The 14,190-nt window shown below is 39.0% G+C and overlaps 1 protein-coding gene across 1 annotated transcript in view; it reads left to right on the top strand.

Annotated features, from left to right (window-relative positions):
* LOC126335142 (integrin beta-PS-like) overlaps window positions 1-14,190 on the top strand; it is a 257,184-nt gene that overhangs the window by 96,735 nt on the left and 146,259 nt on the right. Inside the window, exons 5-6 of the mRNA XM_049998103.1 lie at window positions 8,265-8,435; window positions 8,768-8,863. Coding sequence (XP_049854060.1) covers window positions 8,265-8,435; window positions 8,768-8,863 — 267 coding nt within the window. The remainder of the gene's footprint in view (window positions 1-8,264; window positions 8,436-8,767; window positions 8,864-14,190) is intronic.

The raw sequence follows: 14,190 nt of genomic DNA, 5'->3' as shown, positions 1-14,190 counted from the left end.
GAGAGGAACCATTTGTCTGTACACTTCTGACACATCCCGTAAGACAGCCCCACATCTTTGCATGCATCCTGAATGATATCCTACTATCTTCCAACACCATGTTTTGAACAACAGTTACATTTTAAGGGCCAATTCTTATTGACAGCTGTCATGAACGGCAATCATTGTCAAACAATGTTCTGCCCTCTTGCGAATAATTAAAACAGTTTTAAGTTTGACTGTGACCTAAGGTGTCTTCCCCACAAACCTACATTGACATATCATGTGTACATGTAGTAGTTTTTCTGCATGTGAAACAAAGATTTATGCACACACATTGTTTCCAGACACCTGCCATCATTAACTTCAGAATATGCATCATAAACAAGAATGGGGAACTATACATAAAAACTAATTGTCGCCGCCCAGCACAAAGTCTCTTGAACCACTAACTTTCAAAGGATGTATGAGGTAACACCTGGTGGCATTTCATCATACTAGCCAGATTCACCAGCTACATATACATTCCGGGACCTTTTTGGTAGTAGTTCATATTTCAGGTGTTTTCATAATATCCACACTCTCACTACAGTAAATTTCCAAACAGTCCTATAAGCTGTCTTTTACGAAAAAATTGAGAGAGGCACCAAATCTCATGAAAATTTACAATGGTTCACCAAATCTACACATTAAATCAGACAGGACAAAATATATAATCATCTAGTGGAAAGTTTCTAGCAAAATAAGTAAAATAAATGGATTCCTTCAATACACTGCACTTCAGTGTATTTTATAAGTGTTTGGTCATTAAAAAATTAAGATTTTCTTCTAAAAACTTCAAGCAGTTCATCATTATTTTCTGTGTGCATTACATACTTCATTGTCCTCATTTTAGCATTGTGATGATTGTTTCTTTCATTTAGTGTTTGTTGTCACATTCAAATTTGACCTCATCTCATCTCACCTCACTTTCACTTAGTTTTTATGTCCATGGTAGTAGTTCATAACAGTACTTGCATTCAGTTTGTTTTTCTCCTATTTTTAATTGGTATTTTCAGTCCCTCTTGCATCAGTAAAATATCAGCTAAAGAAACATCATTAAATTACTTTCTGGTAACATTACTAGTCTATTAAAGTATAACATACAATGTATAGTTTAAAGATTGAAATACATTTTAAACAAATATTCTCTCAAAATTATTAATATAAGTCAACACATGATCCTATGCAGAAGAAAATTCCTGCTATCTAGACACTTGTAAAAACATGCTATGGGAATTCAAATTGAAGAGTTCAGCAAATGGTCAAAATATATACACAAGAAATTAAAAATTACACATTATTATGATTCAGTTTTGCTAAGACAGAATAGCCAGAACAGTAAAAATCGTAGAGTGCATGGGGCATCCATCATAAGTCATTCTCACCTTGATACATGATGTATTGATTCACATTCTTTATCAGTTTGTGGCAACATAGAGACTATACATCACCTCTGACTGACAAATGAAACATCACTGCCCTGTGTATTAGAGTGAACAATAAAATCTGTGATGGTTTAGTATGTGTCAAATCTCTTATTGGTGTAGACCATGAAGTAATTCTGTCGAGCAAATAAAGTAAGGATTTGTCTACCACATTCCATGTAATATTTATTTCTTGTGAACTTCTGCTGGTATTGCATTTCTTACAGTGGTGACCCCATCTACTGAACCGTGTCATGATTTTGTGCAAATCTGCTGCACCATTTGGGTACTTGATAATGCTGACATTGTTTTGCCGCATTTCTTCACCATGTCAACAATGGCACCGAGGATATTTCATAAACAGTGCCACATGTGATACAAACATTTCATGTGACAGTTTACAAAGTAACATTTGACCTGGACTAGAGGAACTTAACTGCAGTGATTTAGAGGAACACAGTTCACTGCCAAACAGTTCAAATAATTTCAGGCATGGGTCAGAAAGCTGTAAGCAAATCGTATCCATTGTGTGAGGGACCATTTCTAGTAACTAAAGTGCCACACCCAAATGCAATAGTATTGACTGATGCAGGGATTGGTAAAGATAAAGGGATGTATAAACATTCAAGATTTGAGGCCATTTGTAACTGAATTTGTGGTATAAGAAATATATTGCAAAGCTTCTAACAACTTACTGGGCCCTTGGGTAAAGTGTTACCGTCTGTCTCATAAAAAGGTTATCGTTACTTAAATGTGATTCTGTATCAAGGTACAAAGGCACAATTCATGATAATGAAGGGATATTCTGAAGTTGCTATCCCAATGGTTGAATAGTGAGGAAGTATTTTGTTAGAGTGTGCCTCAGCAAAGGGCCAGTATTTAATGTATACTTATTGTATTGTGTACATTGATGCCAAGGTTCATAGAAAAGCTTAATGTACAATGTTAGGTTAGGCAGTGAGCCAGTTGATTTTATTGTAAATTTTTCTGAAAGGGTTTTTACCGAACTGGTGAGAAGTAGTGTGTGTTTTAAGTGTAAGTTTGAGTAACAGCTCTGGGACAAGAGACATTTTCCATGCTGTTGAAGGTTTTGTTCTTGTTATCTTTGCGTGAGGGGCTTCTAAGGTCTCACTTACTCTGTGAAATGTCTGTTGTAATATTGCAGGTTTGATAGTGTGAATTACCAGAAGTGATATTACTATGGTTAGCAATAAGACTGAATGAAGCCTACACCTTTCCTTGGTCTCTATAGATGCCTTATCCAGTAGCCACAATATTTAGTCCAATCTACATCTACATCTACATCCATACTCCGCAAGCCACCTGACGGTGTGTGGCGGAGCGTACCCTGAGTACCTCTATCGGTTCTCCCTTCTATTCCAGTCTCGTTTTGTTCATGGAAAGAAGGATTGTCGGTATGCTTCTGTGTGGGCTCTAATCTCTCTGATTTTATCCTCATGGTCTCTTCGCAAGATGTATGTAGGAGGGAGCAATATACTGCTTGACTCCTCGGTGAAGGTATGTTCTCGAAACTTTAACTAAAGCCTGTACCAAGCTACTGAGCGTCTCTCCTGCAGAGTCTTCCACTGGAGTTTATCTTTCATCTCCGTAACGCTTTTGTGATTACTAAATGATCCTGTAACGAAGCGCGCTGCTCTCCATTGGATCTTCTCTATCTCTTCTATCAACCCTATCTGGTGCAGATCCCACACTGCTGAGCAGTATTCAAGCAGTGGGCGAACAAGCGTACTGTAACCTACTTCCTTTGTTTTCAGATTGCATTTCCTTAGGATTCTTCCAATGAATCTCAGTCTGGCATCTGCTTTACCGACAATCAACTTTATATGATCATTCCATTTTAAATCACTCCTAATGCATACTCCCAGATAATTTGTGGAATTAACTGCTTCCAGTTGCTGACCTGCTATTTTGTAGCTAAATGATAAGGGATCTAACTTTCTATGTATTCGCAGCACATTACACTTGTCTACATTGAGATTCAATTGCCATTGCGTGCAACCATGCGTCAATTTGCTGCAGATCCTCCTGCATTTCAGTACAATTTTCCATTGTTGCAACCTCTCGATACACCACAGCATCATCTGCAAAAAGCCTCAGTGAACTTCCGATGTCATCCACCAGGTCATTTATGTATATTGTGAATAGCAACGGTCCTATGACACTCCCTGCGGCACACCTGAAATCACTCTTACTTTGGAAGACTTCTCTCCATTGAGAATGACATGCTGCGTTCTGTTATCTAGGAACTACTCAATCCAATCACACAATAGGTCTGATAGTCCGTATGCTCTTACTTTGTTCATTAAACAACTGTGGGAAACTGTGTCAAAAGCCTTGCGGAAGTCAAGAAACACGGCATCTAACTGTGAACCCGTGTCTATGGCCCTCTGAGTCTCGTGGACGAATAGTGCGAGCTGGGTTTCACACGACCGTCTTTTTCGAAACCCATGCTGATTCCTACAGAGTAGATTTCTAGTCTCCAGAAAATAATATGTGTTCCAAAATTCTACAACTGATCGACATTAGAGATATAGGTCTATAGTTCTGCACATCTGCTCGACATCCCTTCTTGAAAACGGGGATGACCTGTGCCCTTTTCCAATCCTTTGGAACGCTTCGCTCTTCTAGAGACCTACGGTACACCGCTTCAAGAAGGGGGGGCAAGTTCCTTCACGTACTCTGTGTAAAATCGAACTGGTATCTCATCAGGACCAGCGGCCTTTCCTCTTTTGAGCGATTTTAATTGTTTCTCTATCCCTCTGTCGTCTATTTCGATATCTACCAGTTTGTCAACTGTGCGACAGAGAATTTTCTAACCTAAAAAACCCCCATGTGCACTCCACATGTACTCCTCTACACTTGTAGCCGCTTCCGGCGTGTATTGAACGCCTGACCTATTCAGGGGGACCCTACATTTCTCCACCCGATAGCGGAGATCGAGAAATTTGCACCCCAGCTCTCCGCAGAATCGTCTGAGCCTCTGGTTTAAGCCTTCCAGTCGGCTCCAAACCAGAGGACCACGATCGGTTCTGGGAACGATACTACAAATAGTTAGCTCTGATTCCACCCTGTGAGCGAGGCTTTCCACCTTCACCAATTCCGCAAACCGCCTGTACGAACTGAAGATGACCTCTGAACCCAGACGGCAGGAGTCATTGGTGCCGACATGAGCAACAATTTGCAGTCGGGTGCACCCAGTGCTCTCTATCAGTATCAATGGTACTGAAATGAAAAATACTGTACCTAACCTACCAATGATTTGAAGAGTATGAATTTTTCTTTCGATTATAGGGGAAATAAAGTAAATTTATGTATTTTTTTTAGTTTTGTAGAGGAATTTTTTCCCTGTTCTTTCCTAACCACACCTGGGGAGGGTTTCTGTTTTCTTGGGGAGTAGATAGCTGTGCTTGAATGAGTTTTGTAGGGAAAGACATTTTTTTAAATATATGGCATTGATTGTGTGAATATCTTTTAGGGTTGTACTGAATGTCAAGTAGAAACCATTCTCATGCTACAGAAAGGAGCAGTTATCTCTGAATCCTTTTATTAATTGGCTGTATGATCTTGTTAGCCTTAAGTTTCCTTTTTTTCTGTTCCTCTTCAGACATCAAACTAGGTAACTGCACTACACTTTCCACTGGCATTCCATAGTATGGGTTAGGGATCATTTTTCAGAGTATGGGGTGGTGAAACTGGTGATGTCTGTTTTGTAGACTTGATGAACAACACTATTCTTTGTCCCACCAATGAAGAAACTCCCCCAGGAGGGTAAATTGTGGTGGAGTGGAGTGGAAGAGTACCAGTCTTTGGGGCCTGTCTTAGATAATGATGAGCACATCTTTTACAAACTTTCTATAACCACAGTGTGCTTTGTTAAGAGTTTACAAGGCAAAAGGAGTGGGCCATTCAGAAGAATTGATTCTGTCAGAGAGCACAGCTCCAATTCCAAAAGAAGATACATCCACAGCTAATGCAACAGGCTTAGCTGGATGAAAATGTATCAAATACTGACTTAATAACATGTCTTTTAAGTGTCAAAATGTGTCCTGATATTCTTAGGACCACAAAAAAGGAATGTTTTCCCAGCACAGCCAGTTCAGCATGGCAGCATGGCAGCATGACTTTGGTATATTTATTAAGCTTCCTCATGACATCTTGTATCACTTTAATATTACAGGGTGCTGGCAGGTCCCTGATTGAAGACAAATGTGAAATAACAGGACAAATTCCCTGTGCATTTATTAAATGTCCTAAATAGTCAAGTTCTTCTTGGAAGAAGGAGTACTTTTCTTTGTTTAAGCTAGCTGCAGGAAGAACCTGAAACAAGCAGTTTACATTTACTGAATGTTTAGCTGTTTTATGACCCATGTCAACAATGTACAAATAGTTTGTACAGGAAGCAACTTTTCCTGTTCATTATTCTAGGAGCTGTTGAAAAAAAAGGTGCTGAAGCACTCCTGAGCGGTAGTCATTGAAACTGCAGTGAACGTAGGTGAGTGTTTATCACAAAATATTGCATGGGCTGTTCACCCAATGGTAACTTAAAGAAGGCCTCATGTAAAACCGTCTTGGAAAAGAATTTTTCCTGTTCCAGTCTATCCATTAATTCCTCTCGCCATGGGAGAGGAAAAGATTCATCATGGTTTATGCATTTACTGTTGTCTTAAAAGTGAGCACACAGATGTAAACCCCCTGATGGCTTTTTGAGAATTACCAAGGGCACTGCCCATTGGCGCAGAAATGGGTTAGTTAACACCACTGTCTTTCCATTTTTGCAGTTACTGAGCAACCTGCTCATGTTTTGCATGAAGGACACACCTTGCATGAAAAAATAATGGTTGTGCATTGTCTTTAACAGTAAAATGCACTTCAAAATCTTTAGCCCTTCCTGTATCTGTTTCTAGAACTGAGAACATGAAATGATACACATTTCGCAACTCCATGAAAAATAGCCAGCAAAATGTACATACCAGGTACTGGAATTTTGTGTTTGTTGTATGCAGACAAAATAGAAATAGGCTCCTGAAGCTGTGGGCTACCAATCCTGTTACACGCACAGATGCACCAGTATCTAATTGCACTTTATTTCGTCTTTGGGCCCCTCCTAATTGAAAAAAAAGTTTGTTCTCCTGTCTGTGTGCTAGAGCAGAAGAGTACTGTGATGCAAAAGTGCAAGCCTTTGTTTGTGCTGGCTTTAATGGCCTCACCAATACAGAATGCACTTTTTGATAGCTATGCTGTGGTTGTGCACCCTCGTGGACTCAATTGTTGCTCAAATCTGGCATTCCTTGTAAATACATTGTTTGAATATGAATTTGCTTTCCACAATGGAAAATTCTGCATCTTGACAAGGGCAGCCTTGAAAAGCACTAAGGACTTGTCTTCCTCACAGTATTCTGTAGTATATGTCTGTGTACCACAAGCCTGAAAGTTTCCATCTCTATGTTTACTGTTTGTCTGAGCTCTGAACTCTAGTATTAATTTTAGACTGAGCATATTGTGCTCTCTGAACAACAGAGATACATAGAGTCTCAAAATTGTTGCTACAATTGTGGGTTCTTTACTATTCTTTGGGAGGAGACCAACTGGATACTATAACACATAAAATATTATATCAGTTTATTACAACATAGATAAGATGAATTGCTTAACTTTGTTCAATCCACTTTCACAGGAACATCATGAGTATTCATAACTGTCTCTGAACATAAACATACCACTTATACAGGCAAAATACATGTCTCTCACTATGTTTAACAATAACTTTTTATAGTGTTCTCCATAATGCATAAATCACACAGCTGGCGTGCTATAAGATGTGATGCTGTCTTATTCAAAATCACAAACTGAGGCTGAGTGGTATTGTACTAGGCTGTAAGTAGAAGATCCATTGTGGCAGTGTAGTGAAATTTGTGGGTGTAGTTTATTGATCAATGTGGCTTGCAGCAACTATCTTTTCTTACAATTGTATCATGAGGTACCCACCTAGCTTTGGCACCTCACTCTTTGAATGACACCACATTTTCTATCTTAATGCTTATGCAGTAGAATGTATATAATAATTTAAGATTTGTTTACTGATAAAAGAAAAGAAGCAAATATTTTTATAATTTGAGAAAAATATCTGTGTATAAAGTGATCTGGTTCTCCAAGTACATCGGGTATCCTGAGTATTTGTATGTATCAAGTACTCCGCTTGCTTATGTGTATTGACAAATGCAAAATATAATGCAAATAAGTCACTGATCAGTTCTATTACAAACTGTATTGTTTATGTAAGAGACAATTTTGACTTGCTTCCTATACTTGAGATTCATCTTTTGTAATGTTTCTTGTGTAAGTAGATTACATACCTATAACACAACAGCTGTCCAAAGCAATGGCATAAGGAAGTACAACCATTTACCATACAGATGAAACATTAAGTCTCTCTCTCTCTCTCTCTCTCTCTCTCTCTCTCTCTCTCTCTCTCTTTCTCTCCCCCCCCCCCCCCCTCTCTCTCTCTCTCTCTCTCTCTCTCTCTCTCTCTTCACACACACACACACACACACACACACACACACACACACACACACACGCATGCACACACACACCACTTCCCTTATGCTTCTGATGGGGCTAAACTGAGTAGAACTAGAAGCATTTGTAGGTTTTGCAATTAAATTGTGTGCTTATGTGTGCTTATGTGCTATTCAATAGATAAATGAATGTTTTTCTTTCATTAATTGGTAAATTTTCCATTATTGCATTAGTACAACCATACAAACATTGTTCTGTATTCAATATTGAATTATTTAGATAGAAGTGGGAAATGCAAAAGTCTCAGGGAACTTGGACAGCCCAGAAGGAGGATTTGATGCCATTATGCAGGCCATGGTGTGTACAAAGGAAATTGGATGGCGTGAGAAAGCCCGACATCTTCTTGTATATTCATCTGATGCTCCTTTCCATTTTGCTGGTGATGGAAAGGTAAGCAGTTCCGCCTTCTAAAGCATTAATCATACTGAAAGATACTTAGTGCATGTGAAAATAGTTATAATATATACACTCAATAATAATGCAATATCACTCTATAAAGAAAAAAATTGAAAACTTATACATATTTTTACAATTTAGTATCTTTTCATAATCTGTATATTGCCGTCTTAAGGAGAATTCTTTTCAGGGAAAATATCATACTACCTGGAAATTAATTGCATTCTAAATAGAACATTTTAATATTAAACCTCACATTCTTTCATTCCTTTATCAAGTCCTTAAATTAGGATGGTTGGTTGATAAATTAAATTAATTTATTTCAGTTAGCTGGCATTGTGGAGCCACACGATGGTCGCTGCTATATGGAGAATGGAGAGTACACCCATAGTCTGGTCTTCGACTATCCATCTGTAGGCCAGGTATAGTTTGCAGCATATACATCTTTTAATGTAAATATGCAGCTAATTTCTTTATAAAAGTGGCTTTAATGAAGAAAGAAAGACTAAAAATTTAACTACATGTGGATTAATAGTGAAAGATATCTTCTTTATCAATACCATGATCACAACTGTGCATCAGCAAATAATAAAACACACACACACACTATTATTTTAGATACAAATAAAATGGGGAAGTAAATGACAATGAAACAAGCAAGTAATCCTAATAGGCATAGATCCAGGAACCAAACAGTCACTAACAGTGTTGTAACATGGACATGATTACTCTTGTGGATATGTTGTAACAGGGAAATCATTGGTTCCTGGACCTGTCTTTAGTGAGATTATTTGCTTGTTTCATTCTCCCTTGCTTGTTCCTTTCATTTCTACCTATGATGGTCAAATACACTTTAACTAAAACATTTGAACACTGAAGTCTACAGTTTTTCATTCTTTTATCAGCTAATTGGATTACGATGTGTGTGTGTTTTTGAAATGTTCCCTTGTGTGAAGTATGAATGTACTTAGATAAATTGCGTGCTCACTGTAAATTATTAAATCTGACCATCAATCTCTTTATTTTGATGATTGGAATAATCATGCATATTTATTCATTGTTGCAGACTTCTATACCTCTGCATCTTCTTATACACTGATAACTGAAATGTTTTCTCAGTTCTAGAGCACTACTCAGTGCTCTTGACCTGTCTCCAGAGCTCATAAGTTCACTTTTGCTTACAACTAGGAAACACTTTGTAACAATTCATGCTAATACATGTGCATGACATGAATGACAGAGCTCTCAAATCTTAATGGCAGTTCAACTTCTTCTCTGGTTCCCAAGACATGATGCAAATTTGCAAGATACTCATTGCTCTATGGCACATAATGCATCTCCAAGCTGGAATGAAGCTGCATGGAATGAACTGTCCAAATCAGCAGGTACCACATCTATGGTTGTCTTGCCTTGCAGAAATGCTGTCATTCTGCACCAGATTCTATGTTCAAACAGTGAGACAACACTCCCAAAGAGCATACAAGTCTGAACTTATTATTCAAACTAATATATATTTTTATGATTCGTCAGTACTATAGATATTGTGCAACATACCATTCACTGGAGTGATCTTACACCCCAGAGAGAGAGAGAGAGAGAGAGAGAGAGAGAGAGAGAGAGAGAGAGAGAGAGAGAGAGAGAGAATGTTGAAAAGGCATTTCACCATTAATGACCATTATTAGATAATGTCCCAGCAAGTCCCTGAAGTTAATGTGTTTTTCCTGATGTTAGGAAGTTATGTTTCCTCCAAGCCTTTGCCTGTCAAGTGGCACTCTCATTCATTAGTTTTCTGGCCTTTTCTTCTTTCACATATTTAACCTTTATTTGGTTTAGAAAATAACTTTTATTTCATATGTACAATTATAGATTAGGCTCTACTTTAACCTTCTTTCTGTCAGTATTAAATTTAACATTTTAAGTACTCCATAGGTACTTTAGAATGGGCTATTTGAAACTCTCTTGATATCTCTCCACCAGTGACAGACTGCTTGCATGTTGCTGGAGCTGCCCATCCCTGCCTTGGTTCATGATACCCCAGCAACTACGGTGTGCATGGTCCCTTGATGACTTAGTGCACAATATTACTAAATTTTCAAAAAAAATCTTTTGGCCTGGAAGCATAACCATTACAGTAGTCTCCTCTAAGACCAAAGATTTTGCTGATTTTGAACAATTTTACCCTGGAAGTTAGCTGTATAACTCAATTAAAGATAAATTTTGACTAATTATTATTTTACTACAGTTTCAATGTGCTGTAGTGCTTTTAGTACACTATAAGAGCAGCATCATGTTTGACAAATATGGATGTTGGCATAACAAGTCAGGATTGTAGGTCGGTGTTTCACTGGGGAGCATGCAGTAGGGAAATCAAAAAACTGTGAGCTGAGGCTGTTGCATGGAGTAGAAGATTATGTAGTCAAGACTGCCCTTCAGGCAGAATTAGAAATAGTGTATTATAAATTAGATAAGTTGACATGGGAAAGAGACAATGTGAGCTGGAAGACACAGACATAACAAGAAAGCATCAAGAGTCATATTTCAGATTCCAGCTAGCAGTCAGTTTGACATGTTACCTGAAGTAGGAGAAGAGCCTCAACTGCATGTTGAGCAAAACATAGTGCTACAGACTCATATATAACGGACATGCAGTCTCCCATCCTTCATCAAAGACCCCAACCACTTTCTCGAATGCCTGGAATCCTTACCCAATCAGTACCCCGGGAAACAATCCTTGTAACCATTGATGCCATTTCCTTATACACAAATATTCCACACATCCAGGGCCTCTCTGTGATGGAGCACTTCCTTTCACGCCAGTCACCTGCTGTCCTCTTTCCTCATTACTTTAGCCAGCTTCAGCCTAACTCACAACTTCTTCACTTTTGAAGGCCAGACATACCAACAATTAAAGGGAACAGCCGTGGGTACCAGGATGGCCCCCTCGTATGCCAACCTATTTATGGGTCACTTAGAGGAAGCCTTCTTGGTTACCCAAGCCTGCCAACCCAAAGTTTGGTACAGATTTATTGATGACATCTTCACGATCCGGACTCACAGTGAAGAAGAACTCCAGAATTTGCTCTCCAACCTCAACTGCTTTGGTTCCATCAGATTCATCTGGTCCTACTCCAAATCCCATGCCAATTTCCTCGACGTTGACCTCCATCTGTCCAATGGCCAACTTCACACATCCGTCCACATAAAACCCACTAACAAGCAACAGTACCTCCATTTTCATAGCTGCCACCCATTCCATATCAAACGGTCACTTCCCTACAACTTAGGTCTTTGAGGCAAACAAATCTGCTCCAGTTCTGAATCCCTGAATCATTACACCACTAACCTGAAAACAGTTTTAGCATCCTGCAACTACCCTCCCGACCTGGCACAGAAGCAACTCGGAAGGTGTACACGATCAAAGGCAGAGCCATGTGTTAAAGGACCCATGTGATTTACTAACTGACATGCCTACACTGTGAAGCCTTCTATGTGGGAATGATCAGCAACAAACTGTCCATTTGCATGAACTGACACAGGCAGACAGTGTTTGTTGGTAATGAGGATCACCCTGTGGCTAAACATGCCTTGGTGCACGGCCAGCACATCTTGGCACAGTGTTACACCATCCGGGTTATCTGGATACTTCCCACTGACACCATCCTATCAGAACTCCGGAGATGAGAACTTGCCCTTCAATATATTCTCTCTTCCTGCTACCCATCAGGCCTCAACCTCCGCTAATTTCAAGTTACCGCCACTCGTACCTCACCTGCCATTCAACAACATCTTTGCTTCTGTACTTCTGCCTCGACTGACATCTCTGCCCAACCTCTTTGCATTTACATATATCTGCCTGTGTGTGTATATATGTGAGGATGGATATGTGTGTGTGTGCGAGTGTATACCTGTCCTTTTCCCCCCTAAGGTAAGTCTTTCTGCTCCCGGGATTGGAATGACTCCATACTCTCTCCCTTAAAACTTACATCCTTTCGTCTTTCCCTCTCCTTCCCTCTTTCCTGTTGAAGCAACCTTGGGTTGCAAAAGCTTGAAAAACAAAGACAATGTAACTTACCAAACGAAAGCGTTGGTATGTTGATAGACACACAAACACACACATATCTGCTATGTCTGCTTGTGTCTGTATATGTGCGGATGGATATGTGTGTGTGCACAAGTGTATACCTGTCCTTTTTTCCCCCTAAGGTAAGTCTTTCCGCTCCCGGGATTGGAATGACTCCTTACCCTCTCCCTTAAAACCCACATCCTTTCGTCTTTCCCTCTCCTTTCCTCTGTCCTGATGAAGCAACTGTTGGTTCCGAAAGCTTGAATTTTGTGTGTGTGTTTGTGATTGTTTGTGTGTCTATCAACATACCAACGCTTTTGTTTGGTAAGTTATATCATATTTGTTTTTATATATATAGCGCAATGTTCAGCCAGGTGACAGAGAACGTAGGTGCCTTTTGCAGAAATTTTAATGGAGATGACAGGTACTTATAGCAGGAGGAGCAGTAAACAGCATGGCTAGCAGATTAGAATACATTTTTAAAGGTGTCCTGGAAGAAATAGGAGTAGCAACAGCACACACTCGAGTGGGATTTGTGGAGTTTTTGCAGTGACGTGAACTCTCCTGGGTTAACACGGCCATTAGCTAAGTTAACAAAGAGCTGAGCAAATTGGTTTTCTCTGAAACGAAGTCTCATCCCTCTGCCATGACTGTTGCTGCAATTGAGATATGGGGATATACAAATAATGGTCTCCACCTGAACAGGAGGGGGAAGGAAATATTAGCCAAACATTTTGCAGAAAACACACAAGACAAAATGTCTGTGATTCCTGGAGTCAAGGGGGGACATTTTTTATGTTAGAGTCAGGTTACAGACAGACAAAACTGAAAGAAATTAGAGCAAAACAGGGCCATCATATATGCAACTGTTTCCAGAAAAGTAAGATTAATTTGTTTCATCATAGCACTGAGGGTTAAAAAGCAAGATAGATGAGCTTCTTGTATGCCTAGATGATGTTGAAAATTCTGAAATATTTGAAAGCACTTTTCCAGAAAATGAACAAGAATGTCTATTAAAAAAGTAAGTAAGCTCTGGAAACTCTAGGGAATTTAACTCTCATTTCAGATAAAGAGGGAAATTTGTGTCAATGTACTTGACATACTGAAAGCTTTGGATCAAGGCAGTCAGGTAAATTCAGTATTTATTGCTTTCCAAAAAGCATTTGACTCATTGCTCCATTGTCTAAAGTGCAGTAGTATGGGGTATCAGACAAAATTTGTGAAGGATTGAGGATATTTTGGTAGGGAAGATACAGAGTCATCATTAGACATAGACGTAACTTAGGGTACACCCCAGGGAAGTGTGTTGGTACGATTGCTGTTCATGTCGTATGTTAATGACGTTGCAGACAATATTAATAGTAACCCCAGACTTTCTGTGGATGATACACTTATCTATAATGAATTACCATCTGAAAGAAGCTACATAAATGTTCAATCAGACCTTGGTAAGATTTCAAAATAACCTGAGAAAGCTTACTTACAAAGCTTCAGGAACCAGCTTTAAATGATAATTTGATGAATATACTACAACCCCTTATGTATTGCTCCTGTAGGGATCATGACAACAAGATTTGATTACAGCATGCACAGAGGCATTTAAACAATTATTCTTCCTGCACTGAACATGTGAAGAGAACAGGAAGAAACCCTAATAACTGGTAAAATGTGATATGTTCTCTGTGA

The sequence above is a fragment of the Schistocerca gregaria genome, chromosome 2 (assembly GCF_023897955.1).
Source record: "Schistocerca gregaria isolate iqSchGreg1 chromosome 2, iqSchGreg1.2, whole genome shotgun sequence".
NCBI classification, from domain to species: domain Eukaryota; kingdom Metazoa; phylum Arthropoda; class Insecta; order Orthoptera; family Acrididae; genus Schistocerca; species Schistocerca gregaria.
The sequence above is the reverse complement of the archived record's forward strand: the minus strand, read 5'-3'. Positions and strand labels throughout refer to the sequence as shown.